Source organism: Clinocottus analis, unplaced genomic scaffold, assembly GCF_023055335.1.
Source record: "Clinocottus analis isolate CAN_PGR_092001 unplaced genomic scaffold, fCliAna1.0.p SCAF_8, whole genome shotgun sequence".
Taxonomy (NCBI): Eukaryota; Metazoa; Chordata; class Actinopteri; order Perciformes; family Cottidae; genus Clinocottus; species Clinocottus analis.
This window is the reverse complement of record NW_027176240.1, coordinates 19566636-19593523: the sequence shown is the minus strand read 5'-3', so window position 1 is coordinate 19593523 and position 26888 is coordinate 19566636. Positions and strand designations below refer to the sequence as shown.

At 43.8% G+C, this 26888-nt stretch overlaps 2 protein-coding genes across 3 annotated transcripts in view; one reads left to right on the top strand and one right to left on the bottom strand.

The window, feature by feature from the left end:
• sertad2b (SERTA domain containing 2b) overlaps window positions 1–21933 on the bottom strand; it is a 31783-nt gene extending 9850 nt beyond the window's left edge. Inside the window, exon 1 of one of the 2 annotated variants that reach the window (XM_068568524.1) lies at window positions 21778–21933. The gene's annotated coding sequence lies outside the window, so the exon portion shown is untranslated. Of the gene's footprint in view, window positions 1–1947; window positions 2081–21777 lie in introns of those variants that run through there. The other variant, XM_068568523.1, reaches the window with a different exon arrangement.
• A 2128-nt stretch (window positions 21934–24061) lies between these two features.
• Window positions 24062–26888, top strand: part of inaa (internexin neuronal intermediate filament protein, alpha a) — a 4931-nt gene continuing 2104 nt past the window's right edge. The window contains exons 1-3 of the mRNA XM_068568456.1: window positions 24062–24352; window positions 25630–25860; window positions 25956–26483. Of these exons, the coding sequence (XP_068424557.1) occupies window positions 24062–24352; window positions 25630–25860; window positions 25956–26483 (1050 nt within the window). The remainder of the gene's footprint in view (window positions 24353–25629; window positions 25861–25955; window positions 26484–26888) is intronic.

Sequence of the window (26888 nt, the reverse complement as noted above, 5' to 3'; positions counted from 1 at the left end):
ATTCGGGCACAAACTCTCACACACTCACACACACACTTAAGTCTATAAATAAGAGGCAGAAGAAGAGAGCAGATTTAGGTCAGCAGACGTGTCTACATGCCGCTCCACTCTTTCCATCAAGCCTCTTTGGAAAGGGGTGGGGGTGGAGGGGTAACACAGCTTGACACTCAGAAATCTTCAGCGTCAATATGCCTGGTCACCCAGTGTTCGGTAGGTAGTATCCGCCTCATTACTGCAGTATCTGCCTTATTACTGCAGCATGCACCTCATCACAGCAGCACCGACCCTATTCCCACGGCGCCTACCTTGTTACGGCAGCACCAGCATCACTGCTGCAAGTGTCAGAATTTCTTTTTTTTTATACTGCAGGCAGCACGCTTACTACTTAAGCATAATCCTTGCGGATGCAGTAGAAGCCTTATTGCTGCACTTGAAGCTTTGCCGTTGCACCGTGGGCCTTGTTACTATTGCAAGTTTGAGGTATTCAGCAACAGAAGGTATGTGATGCAGAGTGCATCCACTCCTCATGGTGGTAGGTGAGGGAACAGAACTGGCTTGTTACTGTAAATTCAAGCTTTAGAGATTGACAATAAAAGCCTGCAGCTGTCACGTTATGTCCAATACATGTTCATATCAAGGTCTTTTCATAAAATAAATGCATTTTAAACAAATGCATTTTAGGATTGAGTATGCAGTCAAAAAGATTTAGTTAAAGTCCCAACCAGCCCATAATGACGTGTTGACTCCAGCAGAAGTGTAGGGGATTCTTAAGGTGTTAAAAACCAAGCCAGGGAGTGCATCTAAAAAACTGCAGGCGCACTATTTTACCCCTATTTTGGTTTTAGGAGTTTCAGTAGTAACGTGTCAGGTGGTGATGAGCATCCATTGTTGTTATGGTCTCTTACTGGGAATACTCTTGTAAATTAAAATCTAACAGTGACATTTTAAATGTTTTTTTTTTTTTTGGGACTCTGGACCGTGGACTTCCTGGGAGGATACCACAATCAGCAACAACTAGGCGTTTGACTCCTCACTGTGGTTATCTGCTCACTACAGAGTAGGCAGACTCAGTTTTGTAACTCTGCATCACATCTGGCCACCCCTCAGGTGGGGAGGGGGTGTTTAGCCCTAATGGGAGGCTAGACAAAGTAAGAACCTCTGAGGTGACACTGTGGGTCTCATCAGCGGGAGGGAGGTTGACAAAAGTGAGGAGAGGCCCTGTCACTGCTGAGACAGTCCCAAACACTGGAAACCTTTAGTCACTTCGACTCCCACTTCTTAAACACATTCCACTACGTCACAGCAGGTTTACAGGTGTACATGCTTCACAATAAAGACTGAGTGAACTCGGTAATGGCCTATCTTCACTCTAAAGGCTGTTGTTGACAACACATGTTCAAATACAGTCGACCACACCAAGTCATTGTAACTAGCCAAAAATACGCTTTAAATTAATGCCATTTACACGTCGGACCACTGATACAAATGTAGGTAATTTTATGTAATTTGGTAATTACAATTTTAAAAAATAAATAGTATAGCCCAGCTTGTGTGGAACTATTAGCTTAACTTGCGTTAGCACATGTGCTAATATATGAGTGTATTTGGGGGAAACGCTCAAAGTATGAAGGGTAAAAAAATTTTTTTTTAAAGTTTATCAGACTTTTTTCGCCCGTAGTGATGAACTGGAAAGTGTCAGCCGCTTCATCGGATCCACAAACGGGAATGAGTTTTGGCCAGAACGAGATAAGAGGGTCACAAGAAGTACAGCGGGACACGTACTGTCGGTTATTATCAATTTAAAACGAAAAGTTTTCACCCAATACCCTCCGCTCCCCACAGCGCCACTGATACACCTTCACCGCGGTCTATTATTTATAAGAAACGCGTTACACCGCCGGTCCGTGTTGTATGTCGCTCTGTGTAGGAAATTAAACGGTGTCTTACCGCGTCCAGGTCCGCCGGAGTTTGATAGAGAAACATGGAGGGTATTTAAACGGTCCCGTCGGCTACCGAGGAACAAGCCGTCCTCGCTCCCCGAAACTCGTTCACACAATGGCGCTGATAGGAGGAGAAAAACTGCCTCCGCTCACGGGAAGCTTGCTGCCTTCACGAGTCGTCGGACACGCTCGCGAGGTGAGCTGCACGTGCGCTTATGTCCCGCAAAAGGTGTAATTTATAAGGAAAGTATTTAGTTGACCAGCACGACGCGTGTATAACAAAGTCACGCGCAGATCTAATGTAAAATATGCTGAACATAAACGTCATTATTATGCGAGATCGTGGAAGATCCATGGAGATACAAAGATGTGACATTTACAAGACAGAAAGCAAAGTAAAGTGGCAACTCGAGGTCAGTTGGATGAATTTCACTATCATGTAACTGTTAATTCAAAATGAATAAAATATGTATTTTCAGTAGGAGATACACTTTAAGATGGTACAATCTTTTGTGCGAAAGCCTCTCTAAATTGTTCTCCCTCATACCGAGAAATATCAAATTCAGATGCTCATTTTGACTTGAATTAATTAATATTTCCCTAGATACACACGTACTATGCAACCATAATCCCGAGGTCACTCTTAATGTCACAGCGGCACGATAACTGCCATGACAGGATCCATTTTGTTAGGGTGTGTAGGTTTACGAGGAGCACGTGAAGGCAGCAGGAGAAGCTGAAACCGAGCAGCTGCCCCGAGAAGTAGCGTCGTCAACTTTGCTCCGCCCACACATGCACATACACGCGCTTGCGCGTGGTATGCTCGGTAACATTGTATCCCTCTTTCTCTTTCTCTCTCTCCCTCTCAGTATAAAAATATGTAATCAAACCTTCACAAAATTTAAAAACTATGAAGCGAAAGCAACGTTCACGTTCAGAGCTGTAGCTGCTGTGTCAAGAGCCCGTCTGGATACATGTCCTACCAGCACTTTCATAATAGTCCTATGCCTGATCACATATTGTTATCAGTTTCTGCTGGGGCTTTGCACTTTGACATGGACTGAGAACTTGAAATCATTCATTTATTCTTTTATCAACATAAAAATGGACCGGTGGTCACAGAGATGAGCACTGGACCGATGGTGCTGTTTAGCCGGTGAGCTATACCCGTCCTGCCCCAGCAGCAGATGGCGGGGAGATGTCCGGGAAAGTAAAACAAAACCCAGCAGAGTCTGCTCCAGACGGACAAAAACACCAGTGGAGCAGGGCAGAAAAATGGGCATCCTGGACCGTTTGTGTCCCCGATGCCCCCTGCTGCACACTCAACCCAGTTGTGCACTGATATGCTCAAAATCACAATACCGGTCCCCCTATTTTGCCAGACAGGGTGCCTGTCACAAGGATTTCCATTTACTGGAGTCCAGTGTTTATAAGACTGCACTGTTGGCACAGACTCATTCAGTTTCTCCTCATGTTAGGGTGGTAAATAGCATGTAGGGTGGTAAATAGCATTTACAGCCGTCACTCTCCACTGTTAACAGCCTGGTCCAATCGGAATATGGCAACAACAAAAAAACTGGTCTCATGCAAATTTGTAGACATCTTACGAAATTATCTTGTATGTTATCCACATAATTATGAACAAAAACGTATATACTGGAAACTGGAAACGTCCATACAAGGCGGTAAATGTGTCCAACAAACTGCAATATTTTATAGGATACCACTGTTCATTCCTAGTGTGACACGAGAAGTTAACATTGATTTATTTGTCACATAACTTGCGTAATGTAGTTACGACACTTTTGTGGTTCTTTTAATTGAAATGACAATATTTTCATCGACCCAAGTAGTTGTGTTTCTTTTGTTACCTAAACTTTACAAAGTATTTAGTTTTACCTCAACTTAACTAAGTGGTTGTAAGTGGTTTAGTTGCCTAAACCTAACCAAGTAGTTTGTAATGAGCCAAAATAGTCAAAATGAGGGGTAACGTTTTGTAAGATATCAAACCAACTGTTGCTTTTAGGATACATTGCATCCGTCTTGAAATATTTGGCTAATGAGCTTGCTGACAACTAGCGCTTTGCTAACGGGATAGTATGTTTGCAGTTAATTCAAAACCTCTGTCTTTTTCTTTTGTGGAGCAATTTGTCTTCCGACAGAGACAACAGATGTAAAGTAAATGTTAAGTAAAGTGGACACACCTGAAAAATTCAGCATTTTGAATACTGTCCTTTAGTCATTGTTGGCTGGCGGTCTCAACAGACAAAAACGTCATCAGTGGACTGCATGACATGTATGAGAAAATAATAAACTGACTCAACTCCATCAGCACAGACAGAAAAGCTTGTGGAAACTGCTGTACTAATAATAAAAGATGGAAATATTCTGTTATGCTCAATACATCTGCGATCATGCAAAAAGCCTGAATGAGAGCCCAGCTGGAGTACGGCTAACAGGCGGGTTAGCTCAGTGTGTGCACGCACGCTAAGCTTTTGTGGTGAATGGAGATCTGATTTAAGTCCTGCGTTCATCTCTCTGGACTCCCGAGTTGACTCATGAATGCTGAGCAGCGAGGAGGGATGGCTCTAAATAAAGATTTCAGGTCAAAAACAGGAAATGGCTCAGTGAGCAGGGAGGGCAGGGCCATAGCAACACCAACTGGAGAGCTGCACCCACCACATCCCTCCCTCCCTCCCTCCCTCCATCCATCTTTATTTATTTCTCCCTCGCTCTTCTTTTATTTCCCTCTGTGCAAAATCTGCCTGTTCCTTGTCTTTCCTGCCTTCTTCTGCCATTGCTTCATCCTTGTTTTTCTCTCTTATTCTCCAGTCTTCTTCCATGAATATGGTGATTTTATTTCAGCAACTATCAGACAGAGATTGGTCAAAAAGCACAATGAAAAAGGTTTAGCAGATTAAGCATTGAAACTATAATAAAAGGCTACATTTCCCCCCACACCCACAAACGCATAAAACATAATCAGAATAATATTACGGTGAACACGTCACGCTACATGTTATGTTATGTGTCACTATCAGTGTGAATCATGGTGAGTTCACTGGTCCCGCTCACCGCTCCGGCTACACGGTCGCTTCCACCCAGCGCACTGTTGCACCTCTGGGTGGTAACGCACAGGATTATGGCTGTCACCGGAATTAGTTTGCCGACCGTCATGTTCCATTTATACTCATAGTGACAGCATGCAGGCTTTTTTTTTTTTTTTTTTTACATCATCAGGGTCTAGAAATTGACATGGTGACACATACGATCATGACCATTAATGATTGATTAATGGTCAGTTTCATTGCCATGATCGATGAGCCCTCTGCTTGTCTTGGTAATAAAGGAAACACTACACAGGACGATTAGCCTGTTATTGACTATATGAAGGAATTAATAGATGCAATAGCACTTTGCTAGTAGCTTAGTAATCTATTATTAGCACTTTTACAACTACTCTGTTAGTGCTACAACAACTACCACCATAACAACTTCTATTACTACTACTACAGTAAACACACTTCTTCTACTTCTACTGCACCACTTCTACTCCTACTTAAACAGTTACAACTGCAGGTACCACTTATCATTACTGTTGGTAGTACTGCTGTATTACATTAACAAAGTCACCACATCTTTATGTAGTTTAGTAAACAATTTAGTTTGAAACGGTTTACAACTACAACCATTTGGTCCCGATGAAAATACTTTTGCGTTGTAACGTCGTTTTGAGAGTGCAGTGTACTTGTATGGGATATAAACAGACGCACATTTTTATAAAATATGGACATTGCATCATTAAAGTAATTTAACTACGTGCCTAACCTGAGCCGTAGTGTCCTAAAAAAAAAAAGTCCTCTAGAAGCCTGGATGAGTGCATGTTCAGTCCAGTCCTCCAGATATCTTTTTTGGTATTGTACATTCTTGCAAACCAGGTTTGCTCAGGGAATTGTTCTTTTTCTACGCTAAAAAAATAGTTGTGTTACGTAGTTGCGTTACGTAGTTGCGTTACGTAGTTGCGTTACGTAGTTGCGTTACGTAGTTGCGTTACGTAGTTGCGCTACGTAGTTGCGCTACGTAGTTGCGTTACGTAGTTGCGTTACGTAGTTGCGTTACGTAGTTGCATCACGTAGTTGCGCAACTACGTAACGCAACTAAGTCTACATAACGCAACTAAGTCTACATAACGCAACTACGTGACGCAACTACGTGACGCAACTACGTGACGCAACTATGTGGCGCAACTACGTGACGCAACTACGTAACGCAACTACGTGATGCAACTACGTGATGCAACTACGTAACGCAACTACGTAACACAACTACGTAGCGCAACTACGTAACGCAACTACGTAACGCAACTACGTAACGCAATTGCGTCACATAGTTGCGTCACATAGTTGCGTCACGTAGTTGCGTCACGTAGTTGCGTCACGTAGTTGCGTTATGTAGACTTAGTTCCGTTATGTAGACTTAGTTGCGTTACGTAGTTGCGTTACGTAGTTGCGTTACGTAGTTGCGTTACGTAGTTGCGTTACGTAGTTGCGTTACCTTGTTGCGTAACCACGTGGTATTGTTCATTTTGGTGTGTGAAAGAAAACTTACATTTGCACAGGCGGGGTAATTTCACCTTTGATTACGATATATATAAATATACAAATTCAAATTTTTTGAGTGAGTACTCTAGGCAATGTGGTCAAAGTTTTGATATTTGGCTTAGAATAGTTTGTTTTATTGCGAAAACCTAGTGGAAACGTCCATGATTGCCAGCAGATTGGGAGAGGGTGTGTGAAGAGGACCAGAGAATAATATAAATACTATTAGACATGGGTGTGGCAACACAGAGGGAGAGGGGGAGACAAGGAGGGAGGGAGGGAGCGAGGGAGGGAGCGAGGGAGGGAGCGAGGGAGGGGAAGGGCTCCACACTAAAAAACACCCATCTGCTTTCTTTCTCATCCTCTCTCCCTCTCTCTTTGTCTCTACCTCCTCCTATTCTCTCTCTTTGTCTCTCTACCAGTCTCTTTTTTATCAGTGTCCACCGTTCCCCCCTCTTCACCCCTCTATGCACACAGGGTGGTTTATCCTTGACACTGCATGATATATCCATGATGAGTGCCCCAATGTTGTACACTACTACTTTAATTGATACACACACAAAGCAAAGTGAAATCTCTTCATTCATCTGTCCCCCACTCTCCCCCCCACACCAACCATCTACCATTATTCTCATTACACTGAGACCTCAAACTTGTCAAGCGTCTTGACTCATGTACTTCAAAAGGTGAAGTAGCAGTGAACAAAGTCGGCCTCCTGCTGTGCTGCCAGGTTATTTGAATATTCTCCCAAAATGTAGTCGTGCTGCCTTGACGCAGTACCTTTACTAGTGGTTTCTTGCTATGGGGATCTGAGCATTTACACTCACATTAGTGTGACACTCAACAGCTGCTTTAAATGTATGTTATATGGGAGTGAACTGTGGGATTACGAGGTGCTTGTAGTTTAGCTTTGGAAATCATGTTACATAACACATTGACGAACCGCACGGGAGTCCGTTTGGAGCGAAGACCTTGTCTGGTCCACATTGGTGTTTTGATTGACGGCTTTCACACCAGCCCATTCCATATAGCTTTGGAATAAGAGTTTAAAATCCGATTAACATTGGTCAATTAAGTTGTGCTCTCAAGGAAACAACATATAATTTGTGGCTCCATACAATGTTGCACGGCTTTAATTATAGCAGCCAGTTGGACCAGTTACTCAAAACCATGGACCTTAATAAACCTTTTCATGCAACAGTACATGCTTGAGCTATGCTAGAGTTCTTGCTCAGCTGTGATTGGATAGTGGAGCGTATTTCATCGTAAACTCACGATATTGCCGCCCCGTTTGGCATGCAGTTTCATTGAATCAACACATCTCCGGTTGCTGTGAAAAGTACAGCAGCACAACAGCAGCAGGATTTTCTTTCCACCTGCATCCGTAAAGGTTGCAGAGAGTTTGGTAAGTTTTGGTTCTACTGCTAGAAAAACGACAGATAACGACATCACCATTCAATTCCAGGTAGCAGGGCGGTCAGAGTGGCGGCCATTTTTGCCATTGTCATCAATTAAACCCCCAAAAAAACGTAATGAATCATTCACACACAGTGGTGAAAAAACTGTTCAGTGTCCATTGTACTCCTATTCTACTTTTATGGTTTTAGCCCAGCTGCTTTAGTAAGTAATCCTGACATTAAAAAATATATTGAGCTATTTAAAAATAAACCTACTTGAGGCTGAGAGCCAGAGTCAAGGTAGGGAAGTTAGAATTGCACATTGTTGGTTTGGTCTTGAGGTTTTGTCAGAAAAAACTAAAACTTGAGAATAGCAAAATCATTATATGTTAAAAAAAAACATTATTTTCCTCCAATTGCATAACCTATTGGAGGAAAAGGAGGGAGATAGGTCTATAAATAGAAACTAGCTAGGGTGCCCAAAAAAAACATTTCATCATTGCAAGAACATGGGCGACTCAAACAGAGAGGCACAGAGAGACACAGAGAGCGAGAGAAAGAGAGAGGGAGGTGTGTTTACTCATGGCCGTGTGACGCCACAAGTGTCAGGTGACTTACAGGAAAAGAAGTTGTTGTTCTCTCTCTGGCTGTCTCTTTGTCGTGTGTGTCCATTTGGCTGTTTTTCCTTTTTTCATACCTTCTCTCTATTCACAACTAGACATAAGTCTAGTGTTTGACCGACTAATAAGAGTATAACATGTCAAAAACAAGCAGGAGGCAATGCAACCAAATCATGTTTGAGGATTTGACTTGAAAGTGGGCCACTTTACAAAACAAAAGTGACATGATTGTGCAAATCAGCTAGGCTGGTCATAAAGACAGTACGAGCAACTGTAATAGGCACCAGTACACTACTGGCATACAGTACACCACTGTTTTCATGGCTTTTGGCTCAAGGCTGTGTGAAAAGTTTTACCCTTTAATGTGTGTGTGTCTGTGTGCGTGTGTGACTCCATCCACAGCAAACTGGTGAGCATGACACATTCCAGCAGCACAACTCACCAATAGACACTGATACCTCTGTCCACTGGAGGGGGAGCTCAACAAAAACACATTGATGGCGGAAAATTCAGTTCCCACAACTTCACTTTTTTTTTTTTTAGTTAGCTGGAGTGAAGGCTCTCAGAGTCATAATAGTTGGTGTGTACTCATTATGTGTTTGTGTGTGTGTGTGTGTCCTCCCGCATTACCGTCGTTCTCTTGCCACTAATGATACATTCTGCAGCTTCTTTTTTTAAAAAAAATAAAAATTTAAAGAGTGCACTTCAAGTCAAACTGCAGTGAAAAGGAGGGAGATACCGGAGCTGAAAAACAGGAAGGTCATTAATCTTCGAGAGAAAGCGAACCGACTCGCAAGTCACGGCACAAGGAAGCAGTCGCAGCGGTTCAGCTTCAGAGACCAGCAGCCAGCTACTACAGTTCATCTGGTTATCCATCTCTTTTATCCGTTTCTTTCCGCCCTCTAGCAGCTTCTCTTTTTCTCTCTCTTTTTTAACTAAGCCTTCTCTCTCCCTGTGGAGTTTATTTTGGTTCCTTTTTTTTTTTTTTAAATGTTTACTATTATATTCTTTTCATCAGAGAAAAAGTCTGAACAATGTGCTAAAATAGAAAATTAGATGCTAAAAGCAAAGATAACAGTCAGAGCGATTGAAACCTGCTTCGTGGTTGTGTCCCTCCGTCAACCGGTCGAGTTGCGATTTACGTCTACGTCGTCCAAAAATTTCATCACTTCATCATTTTATCCTATTTGATATTTTGAGAAACTCTCATAATTAGCATACGAGTTATTGCGTGAAACGTGTTTTCGAGGTCAAAGTGACCTTTGACCACCAAATTTGAAGAAATATATGACTCACAAGAAAGGGGCGGATGGACAGACAGGTTGGATGATACGGTCTTTTCAAATGAACCTTCCGTCTTCACAGGACACTCAGGTTGAGGCAACACCGCTACTTGGTTAGGTTGTGGAAAAGGTTGTCCTATTGGTTAAAAAAAATCCCATTGGTCTCGTTTCACACGGGGCAAGAACAGCGACCTCCAGGTTGTTGCCAATGTTATTTTTCATGTTGATATATTCATACCAATTGGATTACATTTGCATTTTGTTATATGATCGTTTTATGGCGGATTCCATCTTCATGAGCTTCTAGCAAGCCTTTCATGCATCTTTTGTCTAATCCCATTTTTTCTTGTTTTCTTCTCTCTTGGTGCGGGCTCAAGGAAACATTTTTGTCGAACTCGGCCCACTTTCAAATTGCATTTTAAACATTTGATCTCGGTACATGCATTTTGACCATTCCTATAGGTGATATGTTTTAATGCTTGTATTTTGGGCCTTTGCTGCTATGATGTGACCATTAGGATTCCCTGATCTGATTGAGCAACGTCCCTCTGTAGTGTGACCTAATTGGTCATTGCGGCTCCAGCCACCTAATTAAGACACGCCCTCCTACTGTCTTGTAAAGTAAGCTGACAAAGGATTGCATACTGAAACATTGCCACAGATTGTTGTTTTTTTTGCTCTTCAATGTTGATAGTAATCTGAATATAGTAATCTTATTACATACACAGTAATCTATTACCCCCCACCCCCCTTCCCCTGCTGGTGGCCCTCCCACGCCAGACCAGACAGGCTGAGTCAGCTCCGCTGCTCTATCACGATTCAGCCTGACGCTCGTCCCCGACCTCCCCCCGCCCCCCTCCGCCCCTCACTTTCCTTCACGAGTCTCTTCGTTCACTTTGAGCTGCGTTTAAAACTTCCTCACCCTTCTGCCGTCGCCTTCACTCTCTCGCTCTGTTTCATCTGATGCTCTCTCCCTCTCTCCCTTTGCGCTGAGGTTTAAACGGCTCTGCCTCGCTTTTCTCCTCACATTTCTTCCGATTCCCCCTCCACCACCCCCCCCCCCCCCACTCCCCTCCACCCCTCTTCCTCCCTCTCTGCTGGCTGCCTTCAGGGTAGCAGAAGGGAAGTGAATGGCTTCAGCCCTCCCAGCTGGTCCCATCACCCGGCAACCCAGAGCAAAACAAAAGGAACACACACACACACACACACACACACACACACACACTCGCTCGAACACACACAGACACACGCACACACACGCACGCCTAAAAAGAGGCAGGCAATGCGCACAGACGGGTTCACCGACAGATGAGTAGATGCATGTTCTTAGACACATGCAGACAAATATGCAGATGAATGCATGCACACACACACACACACACACACACACACACACACACACACACACACACACACACACACACACACACACACACACACACACACACGGACCCCCACCTTTGCCCCCCGATACCCACATCTATAAACACAGCCAGTCAGCCAGCCGTCCCCTGCAGACTCCCACCCATCACCCCCTTCTTCCCTACCCAGCACCCTCTCACCAGACACCCAGTCCTTTGTCCACACTCTGTTCTGCACACACGCACACGCACACACACACACACACACACACACACACACACACACACACACACACACACATATATTGGGGGAAACAGATGTGTTGGTCCAGAGAAGAAGTGGACACGAAGCGGAGAGTAAGTGGACCGTTTTTTGTGGTTGGGGTGCACACATACATAGATGTAAAAAGGGAGCACCAAAACAGAGCTTCCATTGTTATTTTAATTTCCGTTAAGTAGCCTGAAGCACACCCCTGCTCCTGAAAGACGCATTGGTTGTTTTTGCAGCTTAAATAACCTATGTCGCATGTCATCCGTGTGCCGTGGTCAGAGCATTCCAGGAGTCATTTTGTGATAAAAGTCCTTTGACTGCTGTAATCTGTCCCGTGTTTTGCAAGTTAATCCAGGGAAGTGACCAGAAACCTCAGTGGTTTAATTGGTAAATGACCAGTGCTGGATTAACACACGGCTGCTCTAGGACAGAAAAGGTGACAGTGAACAGAAGATTAAGCTAAACGTTCAGCTACAGCGGTAGAAGAGGAACTACGGGCTTCTTTTTCCTTCTCTCACTACGGATATAATCACATGGATTCTTTAACGTTAAAACCTCAAACATCTTGTTAGGAGGTGAGGCCAGAAATCCCTCACGGTTGACACATGACCTGATTCTGTTTGCCGAATCAGGTCGGTTTTGGTTTAAGACGAGTAACTGGTTCCTTTCTCACTTTCACTTGCTTAGATCAGCTGGCAACCTCCAGAGCTGACAAGTGAAGCCAGTATATAAGTGTCTTAAAAGGTGCGTTCTATCTACTGACCAGCAGGGGGCGACTCCTCCAGTTGAAAAAAAGTCTGATTGTATAGATGTCTATGAGAAAATGACTCTACTTGATACTGGATTTATTACTTTAGTAGACATTGTACATATTAGTTAATGGTCTCAATCTGTAGTTTCCAGTCTTCTTCAATAAGCATGATTTAAAAAAATATGTTCCATTTAGAGACCATAAAGCAAGGTATGCTTTAGGGCGGGCTTACTGTGATTGACAGGTCGCTTCCGCTACCAGAGCCGTGTACTCCTCCACATGGTAATATGGTAACTTCTGTTCTTTGGTTGCAAAAAAGCAACAACATGGAAATGACATTCACTTCTCATGAACAGTCAACGGGGTTGACCTAAATATGGTCCTTTGATCATGCAGTAACAGGAACTGAACAAATTAAAAGAATAAAAAAGTGTCCTGCTCCTACTCCAGTGCATGACCTTCCTTTCGTCATCATATTGTGCTTGTATAGATTGTAAAACCCTCTGAGGCAAATTTGTGATTTAGGCTTTACAAAATTAATTGAATCATCATCATCATTAACATCATCCTCATCATTGTCTCTCTTACCCCAGTACAATCACAAACAACAATCCATGAAATGTAATACATCACATTAATAGATTTATGTGAATTTGCACATCCTGTTACATTTTACATGTTACATTGTTTTTTATCATGCATGGTTATCAATGCTTATAATGCTACATTTTTACTGATTCTATATTTTGTCATTTTTATTTTGTAATTTGCAGCTGTAATGTACAAGGCTTGAACACATAGAGATCCTGATGGTTTGGGATGGGACAAAAACAGAGCAAGGATAATACATCTTTGTAAAAAACAAAGGGACAGCAGTTGGAGCAGGGCAATGACTGGAGGGCAACAAAAAAAAAAGCCAGATTACTAAATATTTAGTTCAGCTCTCCCTCGGTGTGGAGATTGTGAGCCAAACCAAAGAAAAAAGAAGAATAAAAGGTTTGCTTCCCAGCTCTTTATGCCCATAACCACTCAAACCAACAAATAGAGTAAAAACACCTAAAAATGCTTCTGCAGCCTCAAGGAATGCAGTAACAAACAGGATGGGGAAATCTGAGAAACGTGAGCTGAACTGAAACCAGTCCAGGCCCAACTGGTCCGTTCCTTTCTAAATACACCACCAAAAACGTCCCTCCACAGTCTGGACAAGTCCGGTCCACTGGAGTCCAGCGTGGTCCAGTGTGGTTCGGTTCGAGCCTAGACCAGCAGAGGCCCAAAAAACAATACAAACTCTGTGTCTCAGTCTCATCCACAGTCTCAAACTTAGTCCCTGAGAGGAAGCCCAGCCTGGCTCTGCAAACGGTCGCAGCACCAGTCCCAGTAAATACAGAGAAACACAATACAACCACACTTACACACACACACACACACACACACACGCGCACATGCGTTCATACAGTCCACCACCCGCTCCGCCACACGGCATCACCATGTGCATACAGGACGTGGGAACCGACCCCATGGAGCCGCTGCAAATGATGAGAAAAAAAAGGAGGACGCCATGAGCAAGCCACTTCAACCCCCGCCGAGCAACGCTTAATTACGCAGCACCCAAGTCCTTCATTGCGCTACGGGGTTTCAGATCCCTCTGACTCGCTCGTTGCGTTACACTCCTTGGTTTGTGTTTCAAGACGGGTCGGGTGGGTTGTCGACATCGCCGCAGACCCCCGACGTTCTTCACGTGGGCCGATCCCTGAGGACAGTCCGCCCCAGTCAACAGTCCGCCGCGAGCAGGGGGCGCCGCCGCCGGGGAGAGACGGAAATGCAAGCACAAAAGCTACGGCCCCAGGAAGCGGCGAGGTCCGGGCGCGGGCGCTCAAAAGCACACGGCCGGAGTCTTTCCAAGCCGACTTAGACCGGTCGCGGCGCACCACAGCGGTGGAAATGCGCAGGCGAAGGCCAGCACAGCAAGGGGAGAGCCCAACCCCGTCGGGTCAACAACAATGCATGTTGTCTAAATGTATCCAACAAAACTGTGACACTGACACCCTGCACAGTGCACAGACATGACATTGCAGCACAGCTGCGCCAGCAGCAGCAGCAGCAGTGCACGTTGGCGCAGGTAGAGGCCGCGGGGAGAAGCAACAACAGCCCCAGTGCCAAGCAGCAACAACAGCGGTGTGGCTTGTTTATGATTAAATACGACGGCAAATGTAAAAACGAGTAACATAATGAGCATTTCACTCACCAGACGCACATAACCCTCTGTGGGAAAGGGATCATCAGTAAGTCCTGAGATTCAAGGTTCGAGGTGAGACGCTAGCTTCACTGACCAATCACAGCGCATGTTAATGAGCACCCGGGGGCTGTGACCATTAACATGTCCAGGGTCTCGCAAAGGCTCTCTCATGTATTTTAACCAGGCTAATCTTACATAGATAAAGAGAGGTGAAGTGTGATTGGATAAAAAATGCTGTTAAACAGGTAGAAGCCAACAAGCATACAAGAGGCCTGAAGGAGCAGAGGAACAGATGAACGCTCAGCTGCACAGTGCAATGAGAAAATAGACTGAAGGGCGATAAACACTCTTGCAACTACAACTGCGGCTGGCCACGCAGTTGGATCGACGGACTTGTTTTGGTTTATGGTCGGATAGTCCGAAATTTTGGGTGACGCATGCAAGATGGCTGATTTGACTACGCAAGGGGGCCATGCGTGTCTTGCGAGTATAAATGACCCTTAATAGGGAAAAATCATTAGAATACATGTAGTGTACTGGTAAAAAACAATTACATTTTAAAACAATTACATTATAAAAAAAATAAAATGAATAAAAATATTTATTTTTTATTCTTTTTATTATAAAATAGCTATAACTTTGTGATTCTGTTTAGGCCACCAGAGAAGGCTTAGGAGGCCATGAAGGTCCGCCACTGACACACACACACACACACACACACCCACACACACACACACACACACACACACACACACACACACGCACACACACACAGTCCTTATATGGCAGAGCAATGTGTTTGGTGTCCTCCACATTAATAATTGAGCATAAAAATCCGTCTTAGAACAAGCCAGCCATGAGGACTTGCCTCAGCCGCCCACTCGTTTTTTTAAACCTAGTGCACTGGCTTTTCTGCTGGGTTGGAGAGGGGGGGGGGGATTCTTGTCAGTCGAGTTCGACATCCCGGTCACGGTGGTCACTTCTTTTTTCTATCACTGCCAGTCAGAGATGCAGCCAATAAATACTTGCAGAGTAATTTGTCCTGTGAACGATTGCAAATAGTAATATTTTCCCACTAAAGACAAAATCCGGATACCAGTGGGTGTTTCTTTTATTTTGTCCAGTATACCGTAAAAGTCGGTTTACAAACCGCTACTACCTTTGGTGGGTGTCCCTGCTAGCTCCCCGCTGTAGCCAGCTAGCACTGCTGCTAGCTCCCCGCCATTTCTCCGCTAGCTCCCTGACAACCACCAAAGGTAGCGGGAACAGGCCCGGCTCGAAGCCCGACTCTGGCTGCGGGGACGTGGGCAGTAGCAGCAGCAGCAGCAGGGAGCCAGCAGTAGCAGGGAGCTAGCAGCAACGCAGCTGGGACCTTGTAACCAGACTTTTACAGTATGTGTTATTTTACATTGTGTTTGCAGTATGTGCATCCCAATCTGCAAGTATTGATGAATATATATATATAGTTGTATTCTCCAGGAGTGATCCAAAAGGATTCAATTAAACTATACACATAGTTTAACATTATGTCTAAATCTACAGCACTTAATTGTCAGCACGTGGTGGTGACGTGTGACAATAGACCCCAAATACGCCACTGGTTCATAACCGTTTTGGCTTGTGTACCTTCTCCTTTGAGTTTACATAATTTACATGAATTGTGAAGTCTGAAAGCGGTAAACTCTCCATCATTTCACCAGAAAAAGCACATATGTAATGAAATCCGAACAAAGAAAAACTACTAAAACTCATTCTGTTTAGAGGTTGTGTGTTTTATCTCTTCTTTCCTGTCTTGTTCATTGTAACCTCCTCCGATGATTGCCCGAGGGATCCCGACCCCCATGTAGGGGGCAAATGCAGGGTACCCTCATGAGGGCGCGATGCAACATCAGTGAAACCAGTTCCCCACATATTGAACATTCAGTGCCTTACGACCTTTGCAACGAATCTGTGTCAAAACTACGGTCAAACAGCAATCTCCCCAAATGCTGGTCTGTATCATTGACACAGATATCAGCGACTTGAATGGATGCCAAGCTGACACAGCACTGTGAAACAAAGTATATAATCATTAGGCCTTTATCATAAGGCGGCTGCAAGCCAACTATCCCAATATCAAAGCTGGCTTGTTAACACTCCCTCACTCAGTGGAGATTTGCCATGGCTGGACAGCCCCCAACGCAATACAGTGTTACTGAGAGCACAAAGTGTGGGAAATACTTTAGGGGCTAGTGGGAGTCCCGGATATTCAATTTGTACTCACGTTTACGATTTCATATCAGCAATTACAGCAAGCAATACACTTTCTATATCTCAGGGAATACCTCAGTTAAAAAATCTGTTAATATCTTAATAAAATGAGCAACAAACTGACAGACATAACGCTGCTTTGCAAGAAACGTACATAGAAATTAGCGAACAACATGACTGCGTCCAACGGGCGGGTTCGTACAATAAGGTCCAGCTCCTGAATGGAACCAATGCGAACATTAATGGTCCAACTGATTCGGTTTGCGTTCACAAAGGCAAAACGTTAAACAGTCCAGATGGCGGAAGTGTTTCATTATTGGTGGTGAAGTTGGCTCATTGAGTGTGATGTTCTTTCTTAGGCTGTGGCAAGACCATAAAGCAAAGTCGTTACATTTGACTCATTTAGTGGTGGGCTAGTTAGCTAGCTAACATGCTAATTCAAGGCTGGTGCGAGGGCTCCCTCAAGTAAAGCCTTAGTGCATCGCTACTATGACGTTCAGTCCTGATGAGTGATGCAACTCCTTCCAGCCCACTTCCCAGATCAGCAGCAACACTGCATTGCATTCAAACTGCTAAGAGATATGGGCGGATCCTACAGGCTGCGGTACATTCACAATGTAGAGCTTTTTTGTATACTGCTTTTAATGACCAATACTTTTCTATATAATTTTCCCCATCCTTTGGGTTAGCGGGTGGTGCATTAAATAGATCAATAAAAGACAAACACACTTAAAATGAACGTATCGCCCAGGACACTCAAAGCAGAGGCTTTCAGAAACAGACACTGGTATTAACGCAGCATGATGAGTCCAATGTGTAGTGTTGAACTGCGTGTTCTGCGAGTTGTACAGACAGACATGATGTTTGAACAGCAGGTCACATTGACAGAAGGGAGGAATTGTGTGTGGGGCGGGGGGTATTCCTACACTATGGAGGACATGATGTAACATGGACTACTATAATACAGGTAGTGGAGCAAGGAGTCACTGCGAAGGGGGAGTTAACATGATAGCATCCCAACAACTCAACATTGGCGCGTGTGTGTGTGTGTGCGCCTTAATTTATGTATGAAGTGCTCTAAAGGTGTAATCTTCTCAACAAGCACTGTAAAAGGAATGAAATACCTAGAAAATAATAAACAGAATGTTTAATATGTCTTCAATAGTAAGTTTAATAGATCATTAAAAAAGACAACCTGACATTAAGGGAAACATTTTTTTCGGAGCTTTCAACTACTTGTCTCATGGGCTTCCTCACAAGATTACATTATCTATCTATCTATCTATCTATCTATCCATCCATCCATCCATCCATCCATCCGTCTTCCATCCATCCATCCATGCATCTGAATGCAGTCTTATCTATTATTAATACTTCTTTGGGCTCTCATTAAGAGGGCTTCTGTGCAAACACTGCTCTTCTGACATTCGATCCCCTTGTTCATGTGTGTGTGTGTGTGTGTGTGTGTGTGTGTGTGTGTGTGTGTGTGTGTGTGTGTGTGTGTGTGTTCTGCATGTACACTATATGTGCCTCAGATCTATACTTGGTCTTGTCTCCTCAGGATCTCACATTGCACAATACTTCCACATAAATTAGTTACCAATACAAGAACATACTAGTAGTACCCTGGGAAAACTACATGCATTATGTTGTAATGAACCATATTTATATTGTGAGGTTTGTAAAAAAAAAGATTCAAAAGGTGTTCTATAATAAAATATAGTAAAAAAAAAAAAAAAAAGGTCCCCTTACGCGCATTTTTTCAGCGAATTCCACCTTATCACTGTTACTTTTAAACCAACAGAGACAGAAATTCACATCCGAATAAACAACATCTCCTGATGAAGACCATGTGATTGAAAGCCCAGGAAAAAAAGCATACATGTGGACCTAGAGTTTGATTTTTGTTCTGAGGCCAAGAATCAACTTACATGCCTAATTTCAAGTAAAAAAACAACAAATAAAATCCCCATGCCTTTTTGCTTATGATGCCTCACAGTTGATCTTTTAGGCAAAGTTGGAGAAGGTGCCATGCACACACCATCACTAGAGAGAAAGAGAAGGAAAGAAGAAAAGGTGCCGCTTTTCTGGGGAATGAAAAGGAGGTCAGTGCCTAAAGGGGGTGGGCTGATGGTGAAAACTGAAAGCAAAGGCACTGACAATACTAACGCACATTGCATACAAGCACGTGAACACACTGCATTTGAGGACAGAGGTTGACACAACGGTTTTTCAAACAATTTGTCTGTCATGTTCACGCTGATCAATTAACGTCCTGCTAGGTTCTTTTGGGATGGGATAAAGACTTGAACAAGCTTTACAGTTCTTCCAAAGAAATACAAATGTAGGGTAGCGAATGGTCAAATCCACAGCAGCACTGCAATAGCAAGCTTTCCAAGAGCACCTTCATCGACTCCTTTCCATTTGTAATACTCGGGCGGCAACCTCGGGTTATGCCGAGTGAAGCCAATGTGGAATGCTCTTAAAACTTGCATTTTCTCTACTGACCAGAAGTCTATAAATCTGGTTGTCTGGAAGTCCATGAGAAAATGACCCTTCTTCCTTGATTCATCACTTCAGTAAACATTGTAAATATGAGTTTACCTACTCAATAATTAGTTCGGAAAAATGGGCAACAAACAAATATCCGAGTCAAGAGCAATACGTCTCAGGGCAGAAACTGATAGTACAAAAAAAGAATGCAACACCGACTGACAGCTGATGGGAGCCACAGTGAAGGTGCATCATGACATTCAACAAATAGGCATTGCAGAAAAATTATTATCACCTTCGCCCGCTGTCTGATGGATTGGTAACTCCCACCCTCAGTATACACGACAATTTTAAAAGGATCATTCTGAATTTAAGACTGATCAGGCCGGAGGGAGGCATTCCCCTTTACCCAAAAGGTCCACATTAACAAGCTTAATACAGCACTATTATTACAGAAAACCTGAACGGAAGGTCTGGGGGCTCGAGTTCACCAGATAGCCCCGCTTAGTTTATACCTGTTCACCGTTGGGGCTAGTGCAGGGGAGAGGGATTATTGTACGATGTTGGTGATGATGCTATCACCACCACTGCTCTCCAACTGTCTATTTATAGCTCAGAGCTCTCTCTCTCTCTCTCTCTCTCTCTCTCTCTCTCTCTCTCTCTCTCTCTCTCTCTCTCTCTCTCTCTCTCTCTCTCCATACTGGAAGCAAAATGCATTTTTAGGAGAAAGTGAGAAAAAATGCCAGAAAGCCGGCATGTAAACTTCACTATTCCTCCCCACAGGAGATGGTTTGCATGTTCAGAATGCTGCAGGTATATTAGTTGGAGGCCATTCTGGGCCACTTGACAGGGGGAGAAAGTCTCCCCATTGGCCCATTCAAGGACATCAGCCATGTTTCAAGCGGCTTCTCCCCAATCGGCTCTAGGCAGCCGTCTGTAGCCGCACAGGTGCACCTTGGGTGCTTTGTTAAGGCATTTTTTTTCACCTGGTGTCTGTTGAGTTCCCTCAACAGACACCAAGTGAGCTGGTTTGTTTCCACTGCAATGTGGACATACATTAGCGGCTGATTCCGCCGGCCAGACGGGCCAAAGACAAACAACGGCACCTTAATCTGGATTATCTGATAAATTAGAAGCCGGGTTGCTTTTGTGTAATCCGACTGACAAAATTTGGTCATTCGACAGCAGTCAGCTCATCCACGCCAGTATAGTACAGTATAGAATAGACATGTTACAAGGATGCTATATATCTGATAAAGGGCACAGACCATCTACTACAATAAGAGAGAAAAAAAACATACTCCTCAAAGTCACCATGAGCAAAGTGGTAAGTATTCAGAGATACTTGAGTGACAGTACCTATAACACAATGTAAAAAATGCACTACTACAAGTAAAAAAAAGTATAATAAAAATGGAAGTACTGCGAAAATATTGTACTGAAGTAGGCAAATTGTACTTTCCACCAGAGAGCCCAATCTCTATGATGACAATGTAGATTTGAGATGAGATCTAACAGCAACAAGCAATAGATATGATATAGTACTAAAGTTCTTAAGTATGACTACACTATTAAACCACAGTGGAAACTTGCGACATCATTACAACATATTTATGCCTGTAGTGTTTGGGTGCACATGCCAAAGTACGTGTCTACGCTTCAACTGAGAATGGTAAAAAAAAAATATAATTAAATTATAATAGTAATCTCATAGTAATCGGAACAATTTTAAATACACTCATTTTAGAATTATGATTTTTACGCAGTTTCAGCATGACACACACACGCATTCATGGCACTAGGGAATGCCAGCAGATCAGTCAGTAGTGTGTGTGTGTGTGCTTGTGTGTGTATCCGTGTGCGTGTGCGTGCGCGTGTGTGTGTGTGTGAGCTTAATGAGAACTTGGTTATATAATGCAGGCAGCAGCAGCAGCAACGAACGGCTTTTCCTCGGAGCGGAGAGAGTGCACATTGGACAGTTGGCTTGTTTTATTTTCAAGGAAATTGGGAAAGTTAGAGATCTTTACAACCCCGCAAAATTCGGCATACAAATAATGTACCGAACATTAGACATTTTCATATAGTTTAAACTTTTAGAATGGATTCACACGTTCCGTTATGACAGTCCTGTATCTTTAAATGAAGGGGGACATCCTGAACTTAAGATCTTATAATAATAAGTCATATTCATTGACTCTCGCGTACGCCGAATTAAAGGGCAACTTTATAGGTTTACTACATCAAACGCACTGTTCCGTCGCTTGCTTGCTTTAAGCTGCAAGCCAGATCCAACAAACAACCATTTTTACAGAGGAGTTTTGGCGGCGCGCTGTGCAAGCGCGATGCAGTGACGCGTAACGGGAATTCCACGCTTTTCCCCTCTCGGTTGTCCCGTCCTATGGACCCGCGGGCCACACATGTTTGGCTACCATGCGAAAAACAACTTTTCTTAATATGTTTCAGGTGCTTAAATATTAAAGAGGGCGCGTACAAGTCTGCATGTGGATGTAGGGGCACGGGGGTAATGTGACTTACAACCAAGAGCAGAGTTTCAAGATGCAGTTTTAAGACACTCACCCTCTATGGCAGATACGTCCAGCACGGTGCTAAAGTAAAAAAAAAAAATAGATTTGAAAGAAATTGCCGGGCAAGATGTGTCGGTACGACGGGAAGCTCACTCACGCTGCTGTTAAGGTGTCTATTTTCTATTTGTACCTTTAAAAAAATTAACAACCTGACAGACCACGCAGGAGGCTCCGTCCAACGCCTTCAATGTCACCGCCCGCGGCCAATGCGAAGTCACGTAAGAACACCCCGTCTGGTGCTGCATTTACGTACCATGAGGCAAGATAGTTAATGCGAACACGCTACTTCGTCCGTTAGGCGGCCAAATGCTCCACAAACGTCCGGCTCACTATACACAGGAGACGCCGAATACATGTTATAATACAATTATAAAGGACCGTCAGAGCATTTTAATAAGCCACAGGGCTAACATGTTTGCTGTATTAGACTATCTTAAAATGTAGTGCTTATTTGACAACGCGTGTAAAATATCCGTTTATTCGCACAGTACGCCAACGCGGCGGCAAGCAGCGTGTGACAGACATGTCGTGCGGTGACTCAGAGGTGAGTCAGAGCGTCGTGTCCCCGCCCACACCGCGGTGGCAGCCAATGGCGCGCGCGCGGAAGCGGGTACAGCGGCGGACAGTCGTGCAGCCCTCCACAGCTGTGTGCGGTTTAAAGGGACGCCAACTCCCGGACCATTTACGGAAATCATCCCCCATTAAAGATTTAAAGACAGGTGGGCGTTACTGTATATCCATCCGTGACAGATATGTGAATTTGTATACGTTTTTTTAAAATATAAATTCACAGTTCAATACCCCACACTTATCATCACTACGGCCGCGTGCTATAGTGGTACACGGAGATAATAATATAATGATTCACTGGACACAAGCTTGTATGCTGATGATTTATTTCCTCAGCGCTTCACTCAATCACACACATACACACACGAACACGCACGCACACACACACACACACACACACACACACACACACACACACACACACACACACACACACACACACACACACACACACACACACGCACACACACACTGCATAACATTATTATATTTGGATCGAAACAACAATATTAGATTAAGAGACTGGGTGACCCGTGGTTTGCAGCGACCTCTACTGGCAATACGAGAGAACTGCAGGCTTATAAACTGAACAAGTTTAGTCGCTTACAATAAAAATGTAACTTATTGTAAATACTTTTGCATTACTTCGAAATCCGATGCCTTTTTTTTGTTGATATTGATATTATCTGGGAGTCTAATTTCCACATACCACCCATCATATAGAACCACTTCGTAGTTCAGCTGGTGTTAAACAGCTGTTGGACTGCACCAGTGTGGAAAGTGAAACACAGGACACGTGGAGATAATTCTACGCACGCGACATGGAAGAAGTATGAAATATTGTTTTTATTTTTTAGATCATCAGTGGGTTTTTTTTAAATATATATCCGCGCAGAATACCGGACGCTGTACAGCAGCATCAGTCTCTGCGCGAAGCAGCAGTCCTCCAGCAGCCTGGATCAGAAGCTGCAACCGGCTCCATCAACCCGAACTAATCACCTGATCGATCATACTTATACTTAGATCTAGAGACGGTGGGCAGTTGCTTCATGTTAACAGAAGAATTGTTAGAATGTCATTGCTAAAACAACACAAATGGTGTAAAATCAATGACAAATACATCATAAAGGTGTGAGCTGTCGCAGCTTTGCAGAAGTTAGAAAACAGGAAAGTCGGAAGGTGTTCATAGATCTCGGTCTGTTCTTATCCCCAGTGAAATATGTCCCCTACTAAATTAATGAGGAAAAACAAGGGAAAGTGACCTCTGTTGATTGATTGAAATGTCATGTTATACCACAATACTATTTTAAATAAAAGATATTGTGAATCAAGGTGCGTCAATAAACTATTTGTGTTGCCTTTCTACCACTTGTAGTTCTGCAAGTGTTAAACAGCGTGATAAGTGAAACACAGGACGCACAGATGATGGTGATGCTCCTCCGTGGACGGTTCCATCATTTTAACACACACGAAATAAACGAGGCATGTATGAAATATTTCTTTTTTTGTATATCGGTGCTTGATAAAATACCTTTTGGGAAGAAAAAAAAACTCATTCAACATCTTCATTCAGCTTCAAAACGTGTTATAACAGTCGTCTCCCGCCGTGCGTAAAAATGGTTCGCTCCACCTGCGGCCTATAAACTCCTGCAAAGCTCTATAAGCCCCTCATGATTTCTTGTCCTTCTCTCTAACTCACTGCAAAGATGAGCCACGGGGACCGTTACACCTCGTCGTCCTACCGGAAAATCTTTGGGGATTCTCCCAGGTTCCCGGTCTCCTCCTCGCGCATGGGCGGCTCCTCTCCTCGGGCCTCCCCGGGGCTCAGGTCCATGGCCGGGTCCCGCCACAATGCGTCCTCTCTGGGCATGTACAGGCGGCTCGGCCGGTCCGCCTCTTACTCCCCGGTGCCCATGGACTCCCTCGACCTGACGCAGACCTCCGTGGTCAACAGTGAGTTCAAAGTCGTTAGGACCAACGAGAAGGAGCAGCTGCAGGTGTGTTATGCGTTTCTACAAAAAGACTTATTGGTATGTTTCATGTTAAATTATATGTTTAATAAGCTCAAGTTGAACAGATGCAAACAGCACATTACATCCCAGAACTAATACTTTTATAACAGGTTATCAGGGCCACCCTTTCTAACCAGCATCCAATTCTGATGACCCAGTCCTTGAGTGTAATTGCATTAACCTGGCAGAGCAGTACTATCTTAGTGTCAGAATTACCCCAGGCAACAAAAAAGCAATCACAATAAGTATTTTTAAATGTATAACAATACTGTGACGATACAGAGTTGACTGTTGGCGTTTTCAACCAAGTATTTGCAAGATTTTAGAAGAGTAATTATCAGTACTGTCGATATGAATGACCAAGTGTGGGGGAAAGGCCAATAATAGAAAAGCCAAAAATCTAGTAAGTTCAGAAAAGGACATCGCTTTACATTAATGTAGCCTTTAAAGTCAGAAAAAGACAACACTTATATTGTTGCCATATTAGGATATCCAAAATCTAAGACAATATTTAATCTCATTTCACATTAGAAATACAATTATATTACCAAGCTTAACTCATAATTAACTTTACAAAGCCCTTAACCAATATAATGACACAATTCATCGTTGTTGTTGTTTTTTTACCCCGATTGAAAGCTCATTTCTCAAACTTGCAAAAGTTGACTGGCTTTACTTTCCAGTTTGGATTAAGCACTTCCTCCTGGAGAAGAACACTTTAAGACTATTATATTATCATCACAACAAGAACGCCAGCACCAAACGGTCAAAGTGTGCAACTATGTATAGCCGGTGAAGATAGTGGAGCATTTAGCAGCTAAATGGACTCCCGTTCCCATAAGTTGGTGGAGCCCAAAAAAGAGCGAAAAGGAAAGAAAGAGTGAGAAAGAAAATACTAGATTTACTTTTGTCAAGTGGCCTAAAACCTTAAAAAGAACCTTTCCCTGATCTGAAGTAATAGTTTACCCTGTTGGTTGGAAGTTCATATTGAAAAGATGGACATGTCACTGGATATTCGTAGAAAAACGCACAGGAAATGAAAAATAACTTTTATTAGGAAGTCATATAGGAACCATTATGAGGACAGGTTGTGTTTAAAGATTGTTCTGCCACCTCCAAGTGGTAAATCAAATGCAATATTGTAAGTTACTTAGAATGTGTTTACAATTATCAGCTTTTAAAATAAGTTGATTTGCAAGTTTGGATTGGAAACGATTTAAGCGGCAGGCGCTTTCATTATGAGCGTTCATCCCGATGAACAGGGCCTGAACGACCGCTTCGCCATGTTCATCGATAAAGTCCGGCACCTGGAGCAGCAGAACAAGATGCTGGAGATGGAGCTGGTGACGCTGCGGCAGAAGCAGGGCGAGCCGTCCCGCGTCGCCCACCTCTACCAGCAGGAGCTGAGGGACCTGCGGACCCAGGTGGAGGAGCTGAGCAGGGACAAGAACCGCATCCTCATCGAGAGGAACAACATGGAGGACGAGCTGCAGGTAGAACCGCGGGGTAGTGAGGGATGAGGAGATTAATTGGCTACCTTTCCTTGGTGGGTCATCTCATCTTCCAATCCTCTCATGTCTCATTTCAGAAGCTCAGCGTGAAGTGTGACGAAGAGATGAGGGCACGCGAGGATGCAGAGCAGACCCTGAGGTCCTTCAGAAAGGACGTGGACGACGCCACGGCCGTCCGCCTGGACTTAGAGCGCCGCTTGGAGTCGCTGATGGACGAGATCGTCTTCCTGAGGAAAGTGCACGACGAGGAGATCCAGGAGCTGAGCACTATGATGGAGGAGCAGCACGTCTCCGTGGAACTGGAGCTTGCCAAGCCGGACCTCACCTCGGCCCTGAAGGAGATCCGCAGCCAATACGAGTCCATTGCTTCCAAAAACCTGGAGTCGGCCGAGGAGTGGTACAAGAGCAAGTTCGCCAGCCTCAGCGAGCAGGCCACCCGGAGCAACGAGGCCATGAGGGCCAGCCGGGAGGAGATCAGCGAGTTCAGGAGGCAGCTGCAGTCCAAGACCATTGAGATAGAGAGCCTGAGAGGCGCCAACGAGTCTCTGGAGAGGCAGATCGCAGAGATGGAGGACGTCCACGCTGCTGAAGTCACGGGCATGCAGGCAAGCAATCATAGTCATAAGCACTATTTTGCCTTAATTTCGGCGGTCCTAAAACAAACAACAATTTACAATAGGGACTATTCATTTGATATAAAGTAGTCTCATGGGCAAATAAAACAAAAACTATGTTTTGTTTTTCTAAGATATATAATTTGGGTGAGGTAACTTTAAACTAAAAAAAATGACTTATGCATGGGCCTACAGGTAATGGTAAAACCAAATTCATGCAGTTTTTAATGCCTCCTTTTTTATGACTGTGTGGCCAGAGATTTATGTTTCGGGGTTGTTCGTCTATCCGTCCGTCCCAGTCTTGTAAATGAGTTATCTGAAAAACAGCTTAAAGTTCACTTTGACTCAAGGAACAACTGATTAGAATTAAGTGGTTAAATATTAAAAAGGTCACGG